The sequence below is a fragment of the Nilaparvata lugens genome, chromosome 14, assembly GCF_014356525.2.
Source record: "Nilaparvata lugens isolate BPH chromosome 14, ASM1435652v1, whole genome shotgun sequence".
NCBI lineage: Eukaryota > Metazoa > Arthropoda > Insecta > Hemiptera > Delphacidae > Nilaparvata > Nilaparvata lugens.
The window spans coordinates 19,239,579-19,266,213 of NC_052517.1; the positions used below are offsets into that span (position 1 = coordinate 19,239,579).

At 37.4% G+C, this 26,635-nt stretch overlaps 1 protein-coding gene across 1 annotated transcript in view; it reads left to right on the forward strand.

The window, feature by feature from the left end:
* Positions 1 to 26,635, forward strand: part of LOC111054146 — a 156,607-nt gene that overhangs the window by 30,156 nt on the left and 99,816 nt on the right. Inside the window, 12 exon segments of the mRNA XM_039441196.1 lie at positions 2,496 to 2,662; positions 3,925 to 4,098; positions 5,354 to 5,463; positions 6,508 to 6,741; positions 9,036 to 9,164; positions 11,124 to 11,311; positions 12,952 to 13,134; positions 13,822 to 14,098; positions 17,077 to 17,224; positions 22,002 to 22,175; positions 23,454 to 23,773; positions 26,215 to 26,473. Coding sequence (XP_039297130.1) covers positions 2,496 to 2,662; positions 3,925 to 4,098; positions 5,354 to 5,463; positions 6,508 to 6,741; positions 9,036 to 9,164; positions 11,124 to 11,311; positions 12,952 to 13,134; positions 13,822 to 14,098; positions 17,077 to 17,224; positions 22,002 to 22,175; positions 23,454 to 23,773; positions 26,215 to 26,473 — 2,363 coding nt within the window.

A 26,635-nucleotide genomic window follows, 5' to 3' on the forward strand; every position in this document is an offset into this window, starting at 1 on the left:
CCCGGTGCCCCGATATTTTTCTTTCTAGTGCCATTCCTTCCACGGAATATTTTCTCTCCTACTATCTATAATTTTAGGGAATATATTCTCTACTACCATACAACATTTTTTCGAGGGCATAATTTCCCTGTTTCTCTCTGTATTTTATTTATTTATTCATCATTATTTACAATCAACTTAAGGACAAAGAAACAGACTACAGTCCAAAACTTATTTTCATCCCAATTTCATAAAATAAATTGTCCAAATAAAGGTTATGTGCGACTTTCCAATTCTTCACTAACTTCTTTTTGAGATGAGGGTTGAGTGTTAGAGAGTGCCGACTGCGCCCTAACTTGGACTTGTAGGTCGAAAATAAAGGCAGTCATTCCATTCTATTTTGTGCCGTTCTATTCAGTATTTGAGTGATTTGTTAACCTCATCACAATGATAATGGCTGCTACTACAGCCAAAGTGAAGATGGGAAATAGGCTGAGCAGAAGCTTTCATTTTAATGCTGGTGTAAAGCAGTACTGTTCGACATTGCTCTCCAGAAAGCTATTGAAAGGGTGGATGAGAGAGGTACCATATTCAACAAGATGCATCAAGTATGTGCATATGCGGATGACGTGGTAATAATGGCTAGAGGTGTGGCATGCTTGAAACAAGTTTATAAAATCCTGGAAATTGAAGCACAAAAAGTCGGACTGGTTGTAAATGAGAACAAGAGTAAATATCCGTGTGTGTCAGCAGTCAAGTCCAGAGTACCAAGAAATATCTACGTGAATAACAAAAAGTTTGCAGGTGTAGAGAACTTCAAGTATCTAGGATGCCCAATAAATGCCACAGGTAATAATGCTTATATAAAAGAAAGGATTCAAGCAGCTAATAGGGCCTACTATGCCAATGTTAGATTATTTAAAAGTAAGTTGATCGGCAGGAGCACCAAGATAACAATATATAAAACATTGGTGCGTCCAGTGGCAACATATGCGGCAGAAACTTGGGTGATGAATATTGCTGACGAAAATGCGTTAAAAATCTTTGAAAGATCCATACTAAGAAGAATTTACGGTCCCGTTCAGGTTAATGAGCAGCAGTGGCGAATAAGAAAAAATGAGCAAATAGAAGCATTAATAAAAGGAGAAAATATAGTACGCTTCATTAAAGCCCAAAGAATAAGGTGGTTGGGGCATGTGATGAGGATGAGTGAGGCTAGAATGCCGAAAATAGATTTTAATAGCAAGTTGCATAGCAGAAGAAAGAAAGGTAGGCCAAGGAACAGGTGGGTGGACCAAGTGATGGATGACCTGAGAAAGATGGGGGTAAGAGGATGGAAGGAAAGAGCCATGAACAGGGAAGAATGGAGGTGTGTTGTGAAGGAGGCCAGAGCTCACCTAGGGCTGTAGCGCCGGATAAAGAAAGAGAAAGAAAGAAGATTTGAGTGATTGGTTTCTGTGTTTTCAAGGCTTGCCAGCTCTACATTTCTACCTATATCTATCCATCACACTCCTATAGTGAGGTCCACGTTATAATGGCAGTGGAGAAAGATAGGAGAACAACGTTGCCGAACCTCTTTCTTGTCAATGCCTTCTATAGACGGTAGCTGATTGATGTAATATTAACTGTTTATTCTCGTTTAAATCAATTATATTTTATTAAGCAAGAAAATATATTTTTCAATAGTTTCATAATGAATTTTCATAACAAAGATGAAATATTTTGTTGATTAATTATTAATTCTATATTGTTAAAAGACGATCTGACAACAGAGCAAAGCAAGAAAGAGATAGCGCTTTCCGCTTTGTTGAAAAATAAATAAATGAATATAATTTTATTGCCGTTCAACTGATCATAGTTACAGACCGTTGTCATATTCTAATTCTAATTCAACACACAACAAATTCGGATTCAAATACAATATCTAACACACATATATCTATATAGATATAAAAGTGAATAAGTCACTTAATAATGGGTTGAAACATGACCCTGTTTAAAATTTACATAATTAGGCTATAATAAGGTAACATTAAAATAGGAAAAATATTGAGTCCATATCTAATAAAAATCACAAGTTATTTTAATTAATTCAATTAAATAGTCGATGATTCCAATATTTTATTCTTACAAGAGATTCGTAAAACTGTTTGTTAATAATAATTTGTTATGATAGTTGAATATACGCTCGTATACTATATTTGTTGAATGATAGACAAGGATAGCAATACCATTGCCAATCAAACACTGCCATTATAACGAGGGCCTCACTTATAGGCTGCATGAACAACACAGAAACATTTGAGAATGAATGGAATATTCAGAAGGCAATAGTATGATACTATTATAACGGTTCGGTTACAAATAACTGGTACATAATATTAATTATAGTATGCCTACTATGGTTTTAATAGTTCATTTTAGCTACCATATCTAGCTAGGATGAGGGATTATTTTGCCTGTATCTATGCCTCCGTTATCTGTATCCAGTATTTGATTGATGATGTGTTTTTCAGACGCGTGAGCTGTGACATGGACCGTAGTCACCTGCTGGCCGTCTACTTGGACCAGACAGAGGATGCTCAGCTGAGAATAGCTGCCTACATCCAGGTGATGCAGTGTCCCACCTATACCACGGTCAAGAGTGTCATCAAGGCTCTGCATGATGAACAGGTTAACCAGGGTTAGTAGTTAACGCCGGTTAAATAGTGGTTGATAGATTAGAATTATTACTATTAATCAATCGTCCATTGACCGCCCATGGAGGGGGCATGCGGATTCGTCAAAATTTAAGTCCATTATCTAACTGCTCATATTTTAATACTTTTTAACCTAACTTGCCAAACGTTGCTCATAATGAGCAATAAATTCCTCCCTTGAATAAGGAGATACATCCAGTAACTCCCTCTCCAATTGAGCTGTAAACTCCCTACCTGTGATTTCCTTTAGACGTCGTGCTAATATATTATATAATCTTATACCAGAGCTTTTTACACCTCGCTCATATAGAAACGTATTGTTTTTTATATATTAAGTCAATGAGAAAGCAGGCTTCTTCTGGCACATTTACAGAATACATAGCATTTTTTCAACACTCAGCTTTTTATTCTATATCCCCTTATTGATTGATACAATAAGTACATCATCAAAATGATAGGGAGAGAAAAATAAGGTAACCTTGTGCTATTCCTCACCCAAATTTAGATAAGGTTACACATAGTCCGAAATATGTTAATGCCCGGTTGCAGAGTCGTCACATAAAGTTAAAATCAGGAATGTAACTTATTTATGAAGCCATAACTCAACTTTTCGTTACACAGATGTCAAAGTAAACTATAGCTCCCATAAAACTAAAAACGCCCAATTAAACTCATGATTTCGTTGCAGAGTCGTCAAATAGAGCAGAGCTTATGTCTCCAATAGCTAAAAACGGTCATTTAAGTTATGGACCCGAAGTCGTGCTGTTAAATCCAATATCTACACTTGTCAAATGCATTTTAGAGGTTGTGATAGCTTTTATTGAAAGATATTTATTACAAGCCATCTGTAATATGATCGCTAAATACGGTGAGAAATCTCGCCAAAAGCCAAGATTCGCCATATGGTTTATCAATATTTTATGTGAGGTCTTTTAGGTCTGTTGACAGTGATGTCGATTGAAACTTTGCCCGATGCCAAGACATTGGTTGGATAGAAGCATGTACGCAAAAAAGTGAATAGAGCTGCAGTGGACTTATAAGTGATGCTAATTCGAGATATAGCTAAATGGGCTTCGGCAAACGACTGTGCAACCACCAACCATTTATGTGAGTGATTTTAAACTATGTCTCACATAGCGATGTTTGATTTTATGTAACAACCGGGCATTCGTCTTGTAGTTGTTGACTACATTGCAGGCTGTTTTGCTCGATGATAATAATAATTGTTGTTTGTTTGTTGGGGCAGTCGGTTCGTTTGTGTGGAGTCATTTGTCGAATTTGGCCAAGTCGGCGATGCCGGCCAGGGTGATGGTGCAGGCCCTGCTGCAGGACGAGGAGTTGGCAGCCAAGTTCAGCTCGGATCTGCGCAGCTACTCGCAAAACCTCGAGACATCCGTCTACATCAACCAGTATGGACTCGGTAATTCAACTCTGCTATTCAATTCTATACTATAGTGATAATGGCAGTGTATGATTAGCAATGGTATTGCTATCCTTGTCTATCATTCAACAAAGCGGATAGCGCTATCTCGTTCTCGATTTGCTCTGTTGCCAGATCGTCTGAACAGCGCGGGGTAACTTTAAGGGGTTTACAAATACGGAGGACCGAGGAAAAATACATAAAAGCGGATTAACTTACTTGATGTGGTTGTAACGACGACTGGGGGTCTCAGCCATCTGGGAGATAGCACCCTTCTCCTCCTCCTCGGAGATAGACAGAGGCAGGTTGAGAGAGAGGGGGGGGGAACTAAAAGCGATAAAACGCACTGTACTGATTCCGTTCTAACTTTCAATGTAGAATTAATAGTAAATTAACAAAATATTTCATCTTAATTATGAAAATTCATTATGAAATTATTGAAAAATATAATTACTTGCTTAATAAAATATAATTGATTATTTTAAACGAGAATAAACAGTTAATATTACCTACATCAATAATATATCAGCTACCGTCTAAAGAAGGCATTGACAAGACAGAGGATCGACAACGTTGTTCTCCTATCTTTCTCCACTGCCATTATGGTGTTGATTTTCAAATATATTTTTCATTTTCCCAGAATTAATTGATTTTTTTAAACGAGAATAAACAGTCAATATTACATCAATGGACCTGTATCAGCTACCGTCTATAGAGGGCATTGGCAAGACAGAGGATCGGCAATGTTGTTCTCCTATCTTTCTCCACTGCCATTATAACGTGGACCTCACTATATAAAATATTCACAAGTATCCTTGTGACATTTCCCTACATAAATGTAGGGAAACACTGCGTTCTGTAATCAGTGCAGGAATCGTCACTTTTCAAGGTAACTGTAGGAAAAGGAATTTTCACAGTTCACACGTCTCATAGACACAGAAAATAATCACTCAAATACTGGATAGAACGGCAGGGAGATGCAGGGAAAGTTTTCCCTCAAATGTTGGATAGTGGGAGAGAAAATATTCCCTGAAGGGATGAAAATACAGAGAAAATTCTCTCTTAAATTTAATGATGGACAGAGAAGAGTGAGTGAATACAGAGGGAATTTTGCCTCAGTTTGCTATAGGTGTGATTGGGCAGAAATAACTGACACTTTATCATGTATTATTTCAATTTGTACCTTACATGTTGCAATTATATTAATTTATGAGTATTTGTTAACATTTGAATAATGCATTTGTTGGGTTTTTAGGTGGATTCGTGAGCGGAAATGTAATCTATTCTCCAAAATCGTATGTGCCGCGGACTCTAATGCTCAATTTCACCGCATTTCTTTTTGGCGAGCCTGTCAATCTAATTGAGGTGAGTCTTTCTGCTGTAATTCTGTTGTCAATTTACTTTTGCAATTAACACTTTGTTCATTAAAAGTTTACAATATAGAACAAGATAAAAATAAAAAACAACATAATATTTTAACATATTATCTTATAAATTTCCAATTTGTTATTTTTTACTAAACAGTTGGTTGCCTAGACAGTCACCTTGGCAACCGTGTTCAATGATTAGTATCATAGCCACCTCTAATACCACCTCTATTAGAGGTGGCTATGTTAGTATCCATGTAGGGGTAGCCTACATCAATACTGTCACCTAATATCAACAACTCATGAAACAAAAAAGCTACTATTTAATTGATCTTTCAACATTTTTGATAGTAGCTAAATTTTTTTTCAAATTCAAATTCAAATGAACTATTTAAACTATACTACTATAATTTACTATTATGTACCAGTTATTTGTAACCGAACCTCTTAGTTATAATAGTATCATACTATTGCCTTCATACAATGCCTTCTGAATATTCCATTCATTCGTATATGTTTCTGTATTGTTTACGCCTATAGTGAGGTCCACGTTATAATGGCAGTGTATGATTAGCAATGGTATTGCTATCCTTGTCTATCATTCAACAAAGCGGATAGCGCTATCTCTTTCTCGCTTTGCTCTGTTACCAGATCGTCTTTTAACAATGTAGAATTAACAAAATAGTCCATCTTAATTATGAAAATTCGTCATGAAATTATTGAAAAATATAATTGATTATTTTAAACGAGAATGAACCGTTAATATTACATCAATAAACCTGTATCAGCTACCGTCTATAGAGAGCATTGACAAGACAGAGGATCAGCAACGTTGTTCTCCTATATTTCTGCTCTGCCATTTCTGGATTTCGAAATTATTTAAACTCATGTTTCATTAGGAAACAAGAAACAAGATGAATACTGGCTGATACCTTCACTATATAGGCCGACATGTATTTGTATTTTACTTGACTATATTCATTGATTCACTGGAAATAACAGCTTCTGAACACTGAGTTTGACCTCTGTTTGACCTCTACAGGTGACCGTGGACTTGGAGGGCTGCGAACAGCTGATTGAGAAGTGGTTCAGGGGTGGAGTGCCTCCTCTCCTCTCTCCCACTTTCGCCTCCTTTTTCTCCTCCTCATCCTCCTCCTCCTCTCCCTTCTCCTCATTTTCGTCTCCTTTCAATTTGTTTCGCTTTGCTCGCTCGGTCAGCAAGGACCTCATTGCTCAGCTGCCCGATTTTATCAGCGAAAATTTCAAAAATACCAAGGTAAAGTGTACAGACAAAATTCAACTTTTGAATTTATTCAATAAATTTGAATTAAGTTTGTTGTTTTGGGAGGGTTCACACATTGAGCGGAAAATGAATACCGTCGGTTGTTGTGGGAGTGTTCACACAGTGACCCGAAAATGAATACCGTCGGTTGTTGTGGGAGTGTTCACACAGTGACCCGAAAATGAATACCGTCGGTTGTTGTGGGAGTGTTCACACAGTGACCCGAAAATGAATACCGTCGGTTGTTATGGGAGAGTTCACACAGTGGAGAGGAAAAGAAAAGGATTGGTTCTTATGTCGGTATTCAAAAATCTAAAAATCTGGTGTGGCACACTCACACAACTTTCCTTGCCGTTATGAGAATTGATCACCTGACGCTAGTGTTCCCGCGCATCTCAAGTCTACTATTCAAAGATTTGAGCCAGCTGGTGACAGGGCAATAACGCTGAAGACACACGAGGTGTGCTTTCTCTTCATAGTGAATCATTCAATAGAATCAACTGTTGCCAACAGTTTGCAATTGGATGATCACATTTTCTCGAATTTCGAGCTTATTTTTAATTTTAGGTGAAAATATTACTGAACATTTGTTGTAGAGATTCTCATGCTGAATCTTTTCCACTCAAAATTTTTTGTTTAAATTGTATCTGAAGCCTGATAATTGAGAATCTTAAATCAAACTTTGCATAGATGGGGCGGATCTCCTGGAATTTTTCACCTGACGCTAGTGTACACGCGCATCTCAAGTCTACTATTCGAAGATCTGCCAGTTGGTGACAGGACAATAACGCTGGAGACACACGAAGTCTGCTATCTCTTCATAGTGAATGATTTAATAGAATCAACAGTTGCCAACCGTTTGCATTACTTATGTATATATGCAATATATATTGAATAAACACATTTTCTCGAATTTCGAGCTTATTTCCAACTTTTGGTGAAAATATGGGACTTGGGGCAGTTGATAGAGGTTATCCATGACTATACCAGGTATAACTTTAATCAAAATCGTTGGAGCCAAACCCCTGTTTTTGACAACATTTTTGCCATTTTAGCCGCCATCTTGAATCGCATTTGATCGAAATTGTTCGTGTCGGATCCTTATATTGTAAGGGCCTTACGTTCCAAATTTCTAGTCATTCCGTTAATTGGGAGATGAGATATCGTGTACACAGACGCACATACACTCATACACACACACACACATACACACACACACACACACACATACAGACCAATACCCAAAAACCACTTTTTTGGACTCAGGAGACCTTGAAACGTATACAAATTTAGAAATTGGGGTACCTTAATTTTTTTCGGAAAGCAATACTTTCCTTACCTATGGTAATAGGGCAAGGAAAGTAAAAATTGCAAGAAATTATAACCAAAAATAGCTCTTGCTATAGTAATTATTTTCTCTATGGTGTCACACAGATTGACAGGAAAAGAATACCATTGTATCTTATGGAAGTGTTCGAACATTGGTTTTTATTTTGAATTTGACTTTTTGCGACTCCCACCAGCGGTCAAAGACTTCTTTGGTGCCTGCTGCCTGGTGGTGTCTGAAATAATTCTAGTTTTTTAGTTCTGGGTTGTTAATTTTACTTTATTCCCTTGTTATAAGAGTTTGATTTATTAACCTTTGAGTGGTTACGTTGTTAAATTTTGGCGATAAAGAATTATTGGAAGGAGAAGATAGGATTGAGTCTTATGTTAGTATTCAGACGGCACAAAATTAATAAGCGAAAATAGCTTATGCTATATTATTTTCACTATGGTGTCACACTGACTGGAAAAGAAATTTGACTGCTATAGTGAGGTCCACGTTATGACAGTGGAGAAAGATAGCAAACAACGTTGCCGATCTTCTGTCTTGTCAACACCTTCAATGACAGTACCGTAGCTGATACCGGTTTATTAATGTAATATTAACTGTTTAAAGTAATCAATTATATTTCATTAAGCAAGAAATTACTATTTTCAATGATTTCATAATTAAGATGAAATACTTTGTAGATTAATTATTAATTGTACATTGTTAGAAGACGGTCTGGCAACAGAGTAAAGTGAGAGAGAGATAGCGCTATCCGCTTTGTTGAATGATAGACAAGGATAGCAATACCATTGCTAATCAAACACTGCCATTATAACGTGGACTTCACTAGAGTCGTAATTTTTAATAACAAAGTGATTTGATAGTGTAATGTTATTTTGTGATGTCTGCTACATTCAAGGTATTTGTTGACATTTGTTTTGAAGGGAATGTGTTGCTTGTTTGTTGTTGGCAGGCATCGATTGGTGTAAAAGTGTTTGGACACGAATTGGCGTATTTTGCGGTGGAGAATCGACAGCAGTTGAATGCCCTGCTAGAGACAGTCGATCCACTTAGAATTGTCAAGGACTTCCTCAGTGGTCAGGTTAGTATTGATACAATAAATAACATGTTTTTGAAGGGACGGATTCAAAGGTTCAAAGAACCTCACACGTCAACCGAAGCTTATTGTGTGTATAAATAACATAGAATAATTTATTAAAATAGAACACATTGGCGAAATTCGTCTCCGTTTCAGAGTTATGAGCATTTAAAAGTTATCGATTCTTCTCATCTGAGAGAGGAGAAAAAATTTTTGTTTGAGTGAATAACTCAGCCTGTATTGTAGCGAAACATCTCATATTATAGCAAAACACTTGTTAGGTCAACCTCTATCCATAGTCCGAATATCAACCAAATCTGGGAGATGAGCATTTTTCATGAAATCCATGAACTATCCATAGCCCAAGTATCAATCAAATCTGAGTGACTCATGGATGAAATTTTGCATAAACTAATAAAAATCGCTCAAACTCTCAGGAAAGACTGTCCTATCTGTGTCAACATTCATTTTTGACCGAGCGAAGTGAGGTCTAAGATTCAAGTCGACGGTTTGGCATTTCTATTAATGTTTAATGTTTAAATGTTGATATGATGCGCATTTACGGCGAAACGCGGTGATAGATTTTCATGAAATTTGACAGGTATGTTCCTTTTTTAAATGCGCGTCGACGTATATACAAGGTTTTTGGAAATTTTGCATTTCAAGGATAATATAAAAGGAAAAAGGAGCCTCCTTCATACGCCAATATTAGAGTAGAAATCAGACTATATAATTATTCATTATAAATAAGCTGTTTAGTGGACTATAATACTATCCGTTCAAAAACATCGAACATCTTGAAAATGTATCTTTCCATCAACGTTGTAGCATAGAGAAACAATAGCGTAAGTAGATATCCCATGGTATAGGGCATTTATGTCGCAACTTTTACTGTTATCTCAAGCCGATAGTTCATGTAATTCTTTCCCGTAAAGCTGTGTGACACTGGTAGTCTCTCATACTGCGCCGTTCATACACTCTCACCCCAACAAAACATAAAAATTCTATAATAATCAACAGTAATCTGCTTGAGATAACAGTTAAAGTTGCGACATAAACGCCCTATACCAAAGGATATCTACTTACGCTATTGTTTCTCTATGGTGTAACCTTATCTAAATTTGGGAGAGGAATAGCACAAGGTTACCTTATTTTTTATAAACTTGGTTGTAGACAGTTGCAGCCAGACCTGATAACAGCGCTCACACTCACATTCCGGGACGACACGTCACGGTACGATAGGACAGAAAGCTCTATGTTTATTTAGGATTTTTCTAGACATTTTAAATTGATAAATCATTTATTAATTTTTGAGAAAACATAACAACAGGTCAATGTAACTTACTGAGCACGAGGTCTACTGTTCACAGAACTACTAGTAATGTAGACCTCATTATATGACACTCTGAGTCTGCTATCTTTCTCAACTGTCATTATAACGTGGACCTCATTGTGTTTCTCTATATGACACACATGTTTCTGATAATACTAGTAGTTCTGTGAACAGTAGACCTCACGCAGTATTCTCATCCACAACTACCAGATTGAAACTATAGACCTTATGGAAATACAGCAATAGACTGGCTTCTCTACACATCTGTGTAATCACTTGTCAGCTGATTTATGATGAATAATTCCATAGTCTGATTTTTACTCTAATATTGGCGTATGAAGGAGGCTTCTTTTTCCTTGTATATTATCCTTGAAATGCAAAATTTCAAAAAAAAAAAACTTGTATATACGTCGACCCGCAATTAAAAAAGGAACATACCTGTCAAATTTCATGAAAATCTATTATTGCGTTTTGCCGTAAATGCGCAACATATAAACATTTAAACATTCAAACATCCAAACATCTAAACATTAAGAGAAATGCCAAACCGTCGACTTGAATCTTAGACCTCACTTCGCTCGGTCAATAAAGCAATTGGTTTCTCTGTAACACGTGATATGTTTTTGCAGGAAATGAAAGTGGACCGTATGAGTATGCTGGTTGATTCAACGTATGTGGCTCCCCTGTCGGTGGGTCTGCCCCTGCATCTTGGCATGACTGCATCAGCCGCCATTAAACTTACTCTGGCCGGATTCGTGAACACGACTACATTCACCTCGCACGGCCATCTCGATATCCAAGGCAAACTCAGGCCTAGGTCAGTCTCTCATCTACTAATCCATTCAGAAATACAATTGATTTTTTTAGAATAGGTGATATTACCATAGAGAAACAAAAGCATAAGTAGATATGCCATGGTATATAGGGCGTTCATGTCGCAACTTTTACTAACGTTATCTCAAGCCGATAGTCCACGTAGTTCTTTCCCGTGAAGCTGTGTGACGCTGGTAGTCTCTCATATTGTGCCGTTCATACACTCTTTCCCGGTCAAAACAGTAAAAATTGAAAGTAATCGGCTTACTTTCGGATGAGCGCTTTCGTACACTAGGCCTTCATCAAGCTCCACAAAAGTGAGTAGTAATTCAGTTGCTCAAAAGTAAGAAAATCCGAGTTAAAGCATAGACCTAGCTGCTAGAAAAGGATAGCACTATCTGCTTTGTGAAATGATAGACTAGGATGGCAACACCATTGTTAATCTAATACTGCTATTATTATAATAATATAGTGGACCTCACTTGCTGATTTTGCCTGTTGTGGAGGTATCACCAAACTATAATATCTAATGCTTTCCTAATTATAATAATTATCATGTAATGTCTTTTTTTCCGTTAGGGCTTCTCTTGATTATAAATAAAAATAGAAAATAGCCGAAACATGTTGTGAGTGAACAATTTTAAAAAGAGTACTTATTTTAAAAAAAATTAGACTGAATCACTGTCGATGTTGTAGAATAAAACCGATATTTTGGGGCAATTCAACTCATGCAATACATATATTTAGGATTCCAAAGTGGGCAGTTAAAGTGATGGTGGGTGAATCTATTAGAGCAAGTTGTAGAGATTATTTCAAAGAGTTGAAGATTCTCCCACTACCAGGTGTATATATTTTGGAGGCTCTTTGTTTTATTGATAGGAATAAAGATAGGTTCAATACAGGAGAGTTCCACTCATACAATACCAGATATAGACAAAACCTCAGAGACGACATTCATCGAACTAAAGTGCGAGATAAATTACTTTTAACACGGCTCTTTCTCGAAGACGGAGAGGTCCGATGCTCTATCCTCTACTAATCACTCCCACTACCTAGCAGCATTCTCCTTCTTTTGTGTCTGAGTGAGAGAGCTTTGCAACGCGACGCACCAACACTCCCCTCCATCTATTGCTGGCAATGTTCCAAGTAGTGTACTGTTCGGCAGGTATGCGTATGTTACAGAGATGTTTTCATCACAAGAACATGAAGCAAAATGACACGGCGCATCCAATTGTGCTCAGGATGTCCATCTGTGTCTATGCTACAAACTGTGGAGGGAGAAATGGGTTTCTCCTCTTCATGTTAAATGTAATTTATCTCGCACTTTAGTATGTTGTATGAGAGGGGGGTAAAGAGTGCAGGAATTCGGCTTTATAATTCATTGCCAACACGCGTTGAGGCTCTCACAGGTGAAAAGTTCAGAATTAAGGTGAGGGAGGAGTTGTTGCGGGTTTGTCCTTATTCCAGTGAGGAATTCTTTTTGCATTATGAAATGCAGAGATTGACAACTTGGATTATAATTGACCACCCCTTTCATAGGTGGTCAGTGGGATGAAAAATGAAAATGAAAAAAATGTGTGTTTTTAGCTCAATCTATTTGTATTGATTTTTAATTGATGTGAATATGGTTGAATGTGTTTTCAGTGTGGCATTGAGCGCTATAGCCAGGATGTCGGCTGATGCTTTCTATGGTAGAACCGAGGCAAGACTGGAAGGTCGGTTGCTGAGTTCATCTGCCCTGGAGGGATCACTCAGTGTGAAGGGCAAGACCTATGTGCGGCTCTCCTTCGATCTGCCCATGCACAAGGCCGACCTCATCAGCGCTCAGTGAGTAGCAACCGGTTTGAACCGGTTGGAAGAAAGATTTACATCAATTTCAGAATAGAATAAGTTTTATTGTAACCGCTTCTGAGGAATAATTGTAGCGAAACGTCTCATATTATAGCACAACACTTGTAAGGTCAACCTCTCTCCATAGCCCAAATATCAACCAAATCTGGGAGATTTGCATTCACCATGAAATCCATGAATTTTTATTTATCCATCATGGATTTTTGAAAAAATTCAAATCGCTCAAACTCTCATGAATGATAGTACTTGACGAGAGGAACAATAATATGTCATCACATTGGCGAAATTCGCTCCTATTCTTGAGTTATAAGCATTTGAAGATGAGTGATTTCTGTGATCTGTGAGTGGAGGAAAGATTTTATGTTTGAGTGAATAACACAACCTCTATTGTAGCGAAACGTCTCATATTATAGCACAACACTTGTTAGGTCAACCTCTATCCATAGCCCAAATATCAACCAAATCTGGGAGATTTGCGTTTTTCATTAAATATATGAGTCATCCACTCAAGTCTGAATGTTGATTGGGTGCTTTATTGACAATTTTGTTTTCTCTACATTATGACATACATTTGTAAATTTTGTTACATCTTTTGTATGCATTACATAATTATGATGTAATGTGGTGAAGTTGTTAATATTTTTGTTGTATGTTGACTTTTAGGACACGCCTTGTAATCAGCCGCGGTGGTTCCGTGGACCACTACCACCAAGGCGGCACCAATTCCCCCCCACCACTCGAGGAATGCACCTGGCCTCTCCTCGATGAAATGCTGGCTCTGCGCATGTGCAGTAAAGTGCAAATGCCTCAGCCGACAAATCAGCTGATTGCTGCTCCACTGCTACTGTTGAAACAGCCGCTCCACTTTGCGCTGTCTCTAGAGAAGTCCGACCCCTCGGCCACACGCTACACATTCCTCTACACCGTACACGAGCAGCCGGTTAGTAATAGCATGAATTCGAGTTTCTGTTTTCCATTTTTATTTGTAGTTTCCAGATATTTAAGCCACATCACACTGTGATTTACATAATCATTCTTACTCCACGCCACAGATATCTATAATTTTTATCATTGTATAGAACAATAATATTATTGATCCACAAATTTTTTGCTTAGGCTCAACTCACACTTATGCAACGCAGCTTGAGTTTCCAAATGGTGACACTCAGACCAGTCGACTCTAGTCTCCGCGACCTCACGACTGTGAGACTGAGTCGAGCGTCGACTCGACATGTTGGTCGAGCCTCGACTTGAGTTGCCTAGTACCGTGCATTTTTAATGAAAGTGAGGTCTCATGTTTCATGAAATTGATGTTTTATCATTTTAGATAAGGCAATAATGAGAATTTGAAAAAGACAATAAATTCATGATAATTATTATAGAATTTGTTACATGCTAAGTAGTTAGGAATTAATTTACTTTTCCTACAGATACCCTGAAAAGTGACCATTTGTGCACTGATTGCAGGCTGCAAAGAATCACTTTTCCGCACTAGTGCGCAAAGTGAGTACTTTGCGTACTCCAGATTTGCAGCATGACAACGCAAAATAGTTAGTAGGTTATATGGAGCACCAGTGCAGCAAAATCAAAATTAAGTTGGTAACAGTGAGTGGGCTGCTATAGTGAGCAGAGGTGCAACGAAGAACAACGCGCTAATTATTAATCATATATTATAACGGAGGACAGCGACAGCACAGTGCCACCACAGCACACACCACACAGCCGCCTCGCCTTCAAACACTACTACATTATTCAGGCAATTTTACCCATAATTACCCACTTTTCATATTCAATGGTAACTGTAGGAAAAATTTAATGTGAAATACGTGCGCAAAGTTCGTTTGCTGCACTCAAGAAACCATTCCGCCCTCGCCTACGGCTCGGGCGTAAACGTTTCTTTCGATGCAGCAAACTGTCACTTTGCGCACTAGTTGCACAAATAACTATTGCCTATGCGCAGTCCATATTACAGTATAGTATACTGGCATGGGGTGGAGCAGTGATTTGTCATTTAAATAAGATATTCACCATACAGAAACATTTAATAAAAACAATATTAGGCAAGCCTAGACGTTATCCTACTCGCAACTTATTTGCAGAGTTCAATGTCTTAACTATACATAAAAAGTTTATTACTGAATATCAACAAAAATAAACATATGTATAATTTACGACAATCAATTTATAACCTTAGACCGTCTAGCCTGACTTTTGAGTCTTCCAGAGTAAATTTGAGTGTTTGTGGGAGACAGTTCATGTTCACTTGTTCTAGATTGGTAAATTTCATCCCTCATCACTTTATAACAAATAGCATCAATAACAAGCTCATTGTTGAAATGGAAAAATGGATCAAAGAATCTAATATTACAGATCGCCTTTTCTGAGTGAATGCTTGAATATGGAGGATCAAAATACATTTTGGATGAAAAATAAATCTATTATGTCACTTTTTTCTATATATCTTTCTATATTTTCCCTTTTTTCTACTATATCTCAATATTATTATTTTTCTATACAGAAAATTTCTTAACTTTACTTATCTTTAACAATGGCATTTCGATCAGTTATATTAGTTTTTAAACTTTCAGTTTCTTTCTTTATCTATCAGCTCTTTCTGTCTTTTTCTCTTTCTTTGTCTATCAGTTCTTTCTGTCTTTTTCTCTTTCTTTATCTATCAGTTCTTTCTGTCTTTTTTCTTTTATTTTTTACAGTTTTTCATATTCTTCTAGTTTAAATCAAAACATAGCAAATACAGTACGATTAAAAAAATTTGTTAGTAATTTTACTTAATGAAAATACAACACTCTTACACTGCGCACGGGTCCCAAGACCTTGCAGTGTAAATTCCAAGTATAATGTAAAAAATGAATATTTTGTATTTTTTGTTCTTCATGGAAATAAATTGATTTTGATTTTTTTGATTTGATATGTAATATTTTTAATAAAGTAAGGTTAGAAAATGGAGTAGCATAGAACTGAAGTGGTGACAATGAGCAAGAAAGTGATAAGGTCGAGAGACTGGAGTATACTCGGCTGGGGTAGCACGATTGGAGTCGAGGTAGTGTCAGAGCCTTTGTCATCTTTCCGATAATAAATAAAAAAATATTGTAGCTGAAATTGTAGATCTTTCCAACCATGTCTCAAATCATCAATATTTTATGAATGAAATAATATTTATCTTTGTTCAGTTTAATTTATTGTTGGCCACAGTCTATTGACTGTGTAATATTGTCATATTAGTACTTGAGCAATAATATGGTGTTGTGGGGTCCACGTTATAATGGCAGTGTTTGATTAGCAATGGTATTGCTATCCTTGTGTATCATTCAACAAAGCAGATAGCGCTATCTCTTTCTCGGTTTGCTCTGTAGCTATATCGTCTTTTAACAATGTAAAATCAACAAAATATTTCATCTCTATTATGAAATTATTGATATAATTTATTGCTTGATAAAATATAGCCTAATTGTTACTTTGAACGAGAATGAACAGTTGATATCCAACCATCAGCTGATAGTTGCAGTGATAGTAGTTTTAATTTTTCTGCTCAAAATTTTCAAGTTTATTCCAATATTATTGAAACTATCGGATTGTTTAGTGTTATTTCCGCCTCTTATCAACCCTTCGAAATTCAAAATTCATCAGTCATATCTCGAATACGTATTCTCTGAGTGTTAATCTTTGGTGAAAACAGAAATTTTAAACTTAACCTCACTTTGGACTATTTATATGCCAAAATCAAGGAATTAAAGAAGTTTTGGGCAATTGCCTGTTTCTCTTTCCAAATATCGTGTTTGTGACTGTTTTAATAAATAAATAAATAAATATTACATGAATAAACCTGTATCAGCTATCGTCTATAGAAGGCATTGACAAGACAGAGTATCGGTGTCTATAGTAATGTTGTTTTGGTTGCAGGCTGAAAACCGAACGCTGATGAGCGCCGTATTCGAGACGCCCGGCTCTCTAATCAACAGAACGGTGCGGGCAGAAGTGGCCTACACTGAACACCTCTACAACATATCACTGCTCGTGCAATCCAAGAACAACCGGCTGTCTGCCCAGGGTCAGTAAACAACTTGTTGATGACGTCAAAGGTTTCTCTATACTTGAGCAAAAATGCGTTAATGCTACCTATACAGGATCCTCCATATTGGTCATAAATCATAAAGAGTGTAAACATACACAAACAAATAAATGATAAATGATGATACCCTATTTTTGGACAATTTCTATCTAAATTTGGGAAAGGAACAGTTGTGGGCTTAAAGCCTGTTGTTCCATCCCCAATCATTCACAGTTGAGAATTATATTGTAGAGCCACCTACCGGGAGAACGTTGAATTCCTCATGAATTTTTCATGTATTTCAATTAATTTAGTAAAGAAGTGTACAGTAATAAAAAAATAATAATATCGAGTGACCTGGCTGGCTGAGGTCTGGTGTCAGAGTTTTCAGGTCGCAACTGATCAATTTCAGGGCCTCTGACATGACCTAACGACTGCTTTTTAGGCAGCCGGGACCGACGGCTTAACGTGTCCATCCGAAACACGGGAGTGGCCCGAGATAAATATCTTGCCCGGGCTGGGATTTGAACCCGGGCCTCTGAATCATAAAGCCAGCATCTGATCCACTCGACTACGGCCACTCCGAACAGTGTACAGTAACAATGAACTAAAAAAAAGAAACCACTTGATGGCTAGCAATTGGCAATGTTTTTACTTTCCTTGCCCTATTACCATAGGTAAGGAAAGTATTGCTTTCCGAAAAAAATTAAGGTACCCCAATTTCTAAATTTCTATACGTTTCAAGGTCCCCTGAATCCAAAAAAGTGGTTTTTTGGTATTGGTCTGTATGTGTGTGTGTATGAGTGTATGTGCGTCTGTGTACACGATATCTCATCTCCCAATTAACGGAATGACTTGAAATTTGGAACGTAAGGTCCTTTCAATATAAGGATCCGACACGAACAATTTCGATTAAATGCGATTCAAGATGGCGGCTAAAATGGCGAAAATGTTGTCAAAAACAGGGTTTTTCGCGATTTTCTCGAAAACGGCTCCAACGATTTCGATTAAAGTTATATCTGAAATAGTCATCGATAAGCTCTATCAACTGCCACAAGTCCCATATCTGTAAAAATTTCAGGAGCTCCGCCCCATCTATGCAAAGTTTAATTTTAGATTCTCAATTATCAGGCTTCAGATACAATTTAAACAAAAAAATTCGAGTGGAAAAGATTCAGTATGAGAATCTCTACAACTAATGTTCAGTAAAATTTTCACCTAAAATTGAAAATAAGCACGAAATTCGAGAAAATGTGATTATCCAATCGCAAACTGTTGGCAACTGTTGATTCTATTAAATGATTCACTATGAAGAGATAGCCGACCTCGTATGTCTCCAACGTTATTGTCCTGTCACCAGCTGGCTCAGATCTTTGTTTATAAGTAGACTTGATATGCGCGAGAACACTAGCGTCAGGTGATCAATTTTCATAACGGCAAGGAAAGTTGTGTGAGTGCGCCACACCGGATTTTTGAACTAGCCTACCTAACCAGAAAAAATATCTACAAACATGGGCTTATGGTACTGTACATATAACTTCATTAGTAAAAGTATGACTCAGAATACATAATACATGTTCAAATGATAATTTTGACAGTGTAGTCTATTTTTGTGAGGAATTTCTCGTTTTCAACTATTCACTGAGTTTTGAGAATGGACCCTGTCCAAAAGCACTCCACACACATGAGTATTTAAAGAACGTACTAATTCCTCACAAAAATAGACTGTAGTGTCAAAAATTATCAATATCTTTGGAAAATTAAAACGCTATTTGCAATTCGTCATGGAAGAGCAAACTGAAGATTTCCATAATATTTTTTTTATGAATGTATCTTGTTCCTCAAATAATGCGGATATTCTACCTGGAGAATTTGAAATTTTACTCTGGAAAACCGGGAATTACTCATGAATCTTTTATTCCAAAATGGGTGGTCACCCTGAACATGTTTGTGTTTTTACCAAATAAGTATGTAACATTTGACTGCTTCTTTGTGTTTTCATTACGAATAAACATCACCGTAGAAGAAAATATAGCAAACAAGATATCCCATGGTATGGGTCGTTCATGTTTGAAATTTAAAGCCGATTACTGTCGACTACTGTCTATTGTTAGTGTGTTGTTGGGAGTGTAAGAGTGTAAGAAGGGCACAGTATGAGAGACTACCAGCGTCACATAGCTTCACCAAAAACAACTACTAGGACTATCGGCTTCAGTTAACACTCACATTTGCAACATAGACACACTATACACTGTCTATTATTAGTGTGTTGTTGGGAGTGTAAGAGTGTAAGAAGGGCACAGTATGAGAGACTACCAGCGTCACATAGCTTCACCAAAAACAACTACTAGGACTATCGGCTTCAGTTAACACTCACATTTGCAACATAGACACACTATACACTGTCTATTATTAGTGTGTTGTTGGGAGTGTAAGAAGGGCACAGTATGAGAGACTACCAGCGTCACATAGCTTCACCAAAAACAATTTCAAGTTTTTAGGCTCAGTAGTTTGGGCTGTGGTGTGATTTCAGTCTGTCGGGGCTTAGCCTTTTATAAGTATAGAGATTTTTTCATAGACAACCTTTTGCCTTTGTTTTTGAATCGCTAGAAACAATAGATTGAAATATGCATTACACAGCAACCATTTCCAGTGTGAACCCCCCATATAACTCCACACATTTCATATTAAACAGCAGCTATTTCCAGTGTGTACACCCCATAAAACTCTACACATTTCATATTACACAGCAACTATTTCCAGAGTGAACACTCCCATATAACTCTACACATTTCATATTACACAGCAACTATTTCCAGTGTGTACACCCCCATATAACTCCACACATTTCATATTACACAGCAACTATTTCCAGTGTGTACACCCCCATATAACTCTACACATTTCATATTACACAGCAACTATTTCCAGAGTGAACACTCCCATATAGCTCCACACATTTCATATTACACAGCAACTATTTCCAGTGTGTACACCCCCATATAACTCTACACATTTCATATTACACATATTCCCAAGTTTCTTCTCCGATTACTGTCGACTACTGTCTATGAATAGTGTGTTGTTGGGAGTGTAAGAGTGTAAGAAGGGCACAGTATGAGAGACTACCAGCGTCACATAGCTTCACCAAAAACAACTACTAGGACTATCGGCTTCAGTTAACACTCACATTTGCAACATAGACACCCTATACACTGTCTATTATTAGTGTGTTGTTGGGAGTGTAAGAGTGTAAGAAGGGCACAGTATGAGAGACTACCAGCGTCACATAGCTTCACCAAAAACAACTACTAGGACTATCGGCTTCAGTTAACACTCACATTTGCAACATAGACACCCTATACACTGTCTATTATTAGTGTGTTGTTGGGAGTGTAAGAGTGTAAGAAGGGCACAGTATGAGAGACTACCAGCGTCACATAGCTTCACCAAAAACAACTACTAGGACTATCGGCTTCAGTTAACACTCACATTTGCAACATAGACACCCTATACACTGTCTATTATTAGTGTGTTGTTGGGAGTGTAAGAGTGTAAGAAGGGCACAGTATGAGAGACTACCAGCGTCACATAGCTTCACCAAAAACAACTACTAGGACTATCGGCTTCAGTTAACAGTGATATTTAACGCCTAACCATATACAATCTTCTTATAGCCATGGTAATTTCTTATGATCTTATCGAACACTGTGTCAGAAGTCAAATAAATTTTTTTTTTATTGTCAATACTATAGCTATCTAGTCGGGAGACTAATGAGCTAACTTTTTCTACCCTAACATACTACTCGAAAATGTTAACAGCGAATATCTCATTAGATATTCTTACTGATATTGATTGTTTAATTAATATGTACACTTATGACTGTACTATAGAAGCTAGATTCACTCAATCACTGCTCTGCTCTTTCACTGGACACTAATTGAACAAGCACTACACTAGCTCATATGGGGTCAAATAATAGTTATTTGTATATCTAGAGTGAAAAGTGCTGTTTTTTCTCCCTGAGGGAAAAGTTTGAAGCCCGAGGCGAAGCCGAGGGCAACAATTTTCCTGAGGGAGAAAAAACATTTTTCACTCGTGATATACACAACATTCTTCCACCACCTACATTTTTATAAAAACTGCAAATAAAATAATTTTTAAAAACGTATGTGACCAAACAATGTGTTACAACATAATCTAAAAAGTAAACAGAAACAGCTGGCTTGTAATCACAGTTCTCCTCCGACAGCACTATCTGTCGGCTAAAGTTGTAACAACAATGACAGCCACAACTACAGCTATGATGAAGTTCCCGTTTCAAATTTGATTAGTTAATAAGTAATATTCGTTGGCTGGTATTTTGAATAACATGGATTAAAAGAAAAAATATATAAATTTTTTCTAGTATAGTGATATGAAGTTTGTAATAATAATTTCAGCATACAAACATAAATTTTATATATCGATCAAATGTCTGGTTGAGGTATTGAATTTATTTGGTTCAATGACTACTCTATATGCTTCCTCATCTGAGCTTAGACCTTCTGACCTATTCCAAATGTACGTTTTTAAAATAGAGATGCTTCCCATGTTATTTAAATGGAGTCACTTTTACTCCCTAGGGAGTTTTTCTGTTTTTTAGTACCGAGCGCGAAAAAGTGACATTTTAGTATCATGTTTCAGGGAGTAAAGTAAGTATTTTTGACAGTAGGTGGAGGATAAATATATTTTTTTCAATTGTATTTATTAAATGTTGATTGATTGATGTTGTAGGTAGATACGTGCGTTTGCCGCTGGACCGATCACTGGTGTTTGGCCTGGACATAAACGGCAAGAAGCATGTCGACATTGAGGTGTCGTGGAAATCAACGCAGGGCAAATATGGATACACGCATCAGCCCAAGCTCGACTTGCAAATTAATGGCAAGAGTGTTGCCCATCTAGATGGTCAGTCTTCTATCTATATATATAAAAGCGAAATGGCACTCACTCACTGACTGACTGACTCACTCACTCACTCACTCACTCGCATAACTAAAAATCTACCGGACCAAAAACGTTCAAATTTGGTAGATATGTTCAGTTGGCCCTTTAGAGGCGCACTAAGAAATGTTTTGGCAATATTTTAACTCTAAGGGTTGTTTTTAAGGGTTTAAAGTTCGTCTTTTAGCATGTATATTCTTCTTCTCCCAATCTCTTAATTATAATTGAAATTTCCATATCATATGTTACTATAGAACTATAATCTAGATAGAGTACCTCTTCGAAACAGTTGTTAACTGGCAACTAAATTAATAATTTTGTCAGGTTGGCATTAAGTTGAGTTGACTTTGTTAGGTTGGCACCAAGTTGAAGATGTAAATGCATTTATCGCGGAAAAATTGATACTGCTACTTCAATCCTGGAAATATTATAATACTAGCCGTCAGTCTCGCTTCGCTCGCCATATCCGTTTAGCCAGACGTTTAGTCTGGACCCCCGACTGGATTGTCCTAACATATGATAAAAATGCTCAAATGAAAAATGCAGGCGAGCGAAGCGAGCCTGCTGATCTCATTCTTGGACGATCCAGTCGGGGGTCCAGGGGGCGGAGCCCCCTGGCTAGACGGATATGGCGAGCGAAGCTAGCCTTACGGCTAGTTATCTATATAAATAAAAATCGAGCCTCAATAACATTATTTACACCCAATAACTTTTTTATGTGCGTACCGAATTTGATGATTTGTTTTAGTTGTGTTTGTTATGTTCAGGACCAGGTTGATGGCCTATCAAATTTATAATCCGACTTCAGGACTCTTTCCTACGGTCCTTCAAAGTTTACTTGTAATCCTTATGGGAGAAGATTTTTGAGCTGGCCATACACAGAAATAAAAATCAGCTGTTATAATCACTGCGTCATCCAACAGCCGTCAGTAGATAGTAGACAAGAGTGTGTGCTGCTCCATAGCCGCCCATGTATTTTAATCTAAACGCCCCGACTAAAAACAAAATGACTGTTGTGTGTGTAACCATCCAGCAGTGCGGCCTCAGGTTAAAATGCTCTGGAGACATTGATTTGTTTCGAGTAATTGTGCTGTCTTCGGTGTTCAGAATTAATTGATTTTTAGTAAATTATTTATTTATTAATAAATAAAATGCCACATCGCGCCTCGTCAGGTGTGCATCTAGCTCATGAGATTGAGTTAGTGGATAATAATGTATAGGATGATAATGTATGTTTTTAAGGCACACTGAAGTGGGTGGACAAGAAGGGCATAGCACAGTGTGACGTGGCACTGAATTTCCGCACGCAGCGCTTTGAGGCGACGGCACACGGCTATATTCGCGTGAATGAAGCCTCGTTCGCAGCCAACATAGCATTGGACTACCAGTTCACTGTTGCCAGTGTGTCAGCGCCCAGCAACCACCAGCAGCAGCAACAGTTGCGGGTCGAAGTCAAACTGGGCGATCGCAGCACAAAGCGAGTGCAGCGAGTGTTCGGAGGTCTACAGCTCGAGAGCACTGCCTATCCTAACATCAACTTGATTCTCAACATCAAACTGCTGGTTAGTAGGGCAACTGTTGCCTGTGTCAATGCTTCCCCACTATTATATATGTGTTTCATTTCGTGGAGCAACTGTTGCCCGTATGAAAGGTCCTGTAGTATAACTCGTGTTTCATTTTGTGAGTAACTGTTTCCAGTGTGAAAGGTCGCATAGTATAATATGCGTTTCATTCAATAGGACAACTGTTGTGGCATAGTATACTACGTCTTTTATATTCCGATGCAATTGTCGTCGGTATAAAGGTCTCATATTATAAAATGTGTTTCATTCCTTAGGGCAACTGTTGCCGGTGTGAAAGGTCCTGTAGTATAGCTCGTGTTTCATTTTGTGAGCAACTGTTTCCAGTGTGAAAGGTCCCATAGTATAATATGTGTTGAATTCCGCAAAGCAACTATTTTAATTCATTACTTTCCTTGCCCTATTACCATAGGTAAGGAAAGTATTGCTTTCCGAAAAAATTAAGGTACCCCAATTTCCAAATTTCTATACGTTTCAAGGTCCCCTGAGTCCAAAAAACTGGTTTTTTGGTATTGGTCTGTATGTGTGTGTGTGTGTATGAGTGTATGTGCGTCTGTGTACACGATATCTCATCTCCCAATTAACGGAATGACTTGAAATTTGGAACTTAAGGTCCTTTCACTATAAGGATCCGACACGAACAATTTCGATCAAATGCAATCCAAGATGGCGGCTAAAATGGCGAAAATGTTGTCAAAAACAGTGTTTTTCGTGAATTTCTCGGAAACGGCTCCAACGATTTTGATCAAATTCATACCTAAAATAGTCATCGATAAGCTCTATCAACTGCCACAAGTCCCATACCTGTAAAAATTTCAGGAGCTCCGCCTCATCAATGCAGATAGATTCCCAATTATCAGGCTTCAGATACAATTGAAACAAAAAAAATCAAGTGGAGTAGATTGAGCATGAAAATCTCTACAATTAATGTTCAGTAACATTTTCACCTAAAATTGAAAATAAGCTTTAAATTCGAGAAAATGTGATTATTCAATTGCAAATTATTGTTGATTCTATTAAATCATTCACTATGAAGAGATAGCAGACCTCATGTGTGTCTCCAGCGTTATTGCCCTGTCACCAGCTTGCTCAAATCTTTAAATAGTAGACTTGAGATGCGCGGGAACACTAGCGTCAGGTGATCAATTTTCATAACGGCAAGGAAAGTTGTGTGAGTGCGCCACACCAGATTTTTATTTTTTATTGTCATGAGCATTTTACACAATAATATACATGGACATCGTCAGTTACATAAGAGAAAATATCATAAAACAGTCACTGTCATATTATAGATATTAGATACCTAGATAATTATTGCTGTATGAAAGTTCTTCTACCATTGTATTTGTTTCATTTTGCAAGGCAATCATTACTTGTATGAAAAGTCTGTTATACTATCGTTTGTGTTTTATTCCGCTAGGCAACTATTACCCTAAACTATCTCATGTATATTTCATCTGGAAGCGCAACTCTCTTTCATATGAGCACTCCGTACAATCTCTTTCTTCCATTCTCCTTCTGAGGAGACTGTAGACAGTTTAACGTCTTACCCAGGACCAATCAAACATTTCCAATTCTCGTGTTTCATTTTGTAAGCAACTGTTTCCAGTGTGAAAGGTCCCATAGTATAGTAAGTGTTTCATTCTGCAAAGCAACTATTGCTTGTATGAAAGCTCTTCTACTATTGTATGTGTTTCATTTTGTGAGCAACTGTTTCCAGTGTGAAAGGTCCCATAGTATAGTAAGTGTTTCATTCCGCAAAGCAACTATTGCTTGTATGAAAGCTCTTGTACCGTATGTGTTTCATTAAGTATTCTTTCTAAATATTTTATATTCATCAAGACAATATATATTATTTCCCCCTGATTTAACTATAGATTTCCATAATTCAGATAGAATATTTTAGTATTTGATTAATATACACAGTCTACAAATTACTGTAATTGTTTTCTCTATTCCAAGCCGGTTTCACAGCCGGCCGGCCGGTTTCCAAGCTCGGCATTTAGCTAAGTTCTAGACTTTAAACAGCTGGAGTCAGAAAATTGGCTTTTCGAAACGGGGCGTAGGCCTAGTCGTAGACCACGTTTAAATTAAATTTCGAAAAACTAGAAAATTGAACACAAAATTAAATGAAGAGAAAATAGTGTAAAGTTTCAGCTATTTTGAATTATGTTTCATTTCGTCATGGAGAAACGTTTCCAATTATAGACACAAGAAAATAAAGATTTACTTTGCTGCAACTATTTACTGCAACTACGCCCCGTTTTGGGAAGCCAATTTTCTGACTCCAGCTGTTTAAAGTCTAGAACTTGGCTAAATCCCGAGCTCGGAAAGCGGTCCTAAATTTCTATAATTTGTAATTCATATAAGCTTAATTGTTTTGTCTTTGTGTATATAATAAATGAATGTAAATGTGTTGACAGCGCGCCCAAGAACACGTGGAGTACATAGCCGACCTGCAAACGAATCCACCCGCCTCAGGGGGCGTGGCCTCACCAGACCTGCGCAGACTGAGTGCGCAGGCGTCGTATGCGTCGTTTCGCACGTTTGCCGGCTACAAGACGAGCACATTTGTCGAACTGCGCAAACCTGATGTCGGCCTTGACCTCAAACTGGGCTATGCGCATGAGCAGCGACTTCATACCGACTCTAATCATGTGATTGTTGTCAGATATGCACAAGGTAGGCCTACGACTGTGCTACAATAGAGTTACTTGCAACACTATATTGACATTCTCGTTATAAAGTTGATGTAATTATTAAATCAGATAGGTATACTATATAGTGAGGTCCACGTTATAATGGCAGTGGAGAAAGATAGGAGATCAACGTTGCCGATCCTCA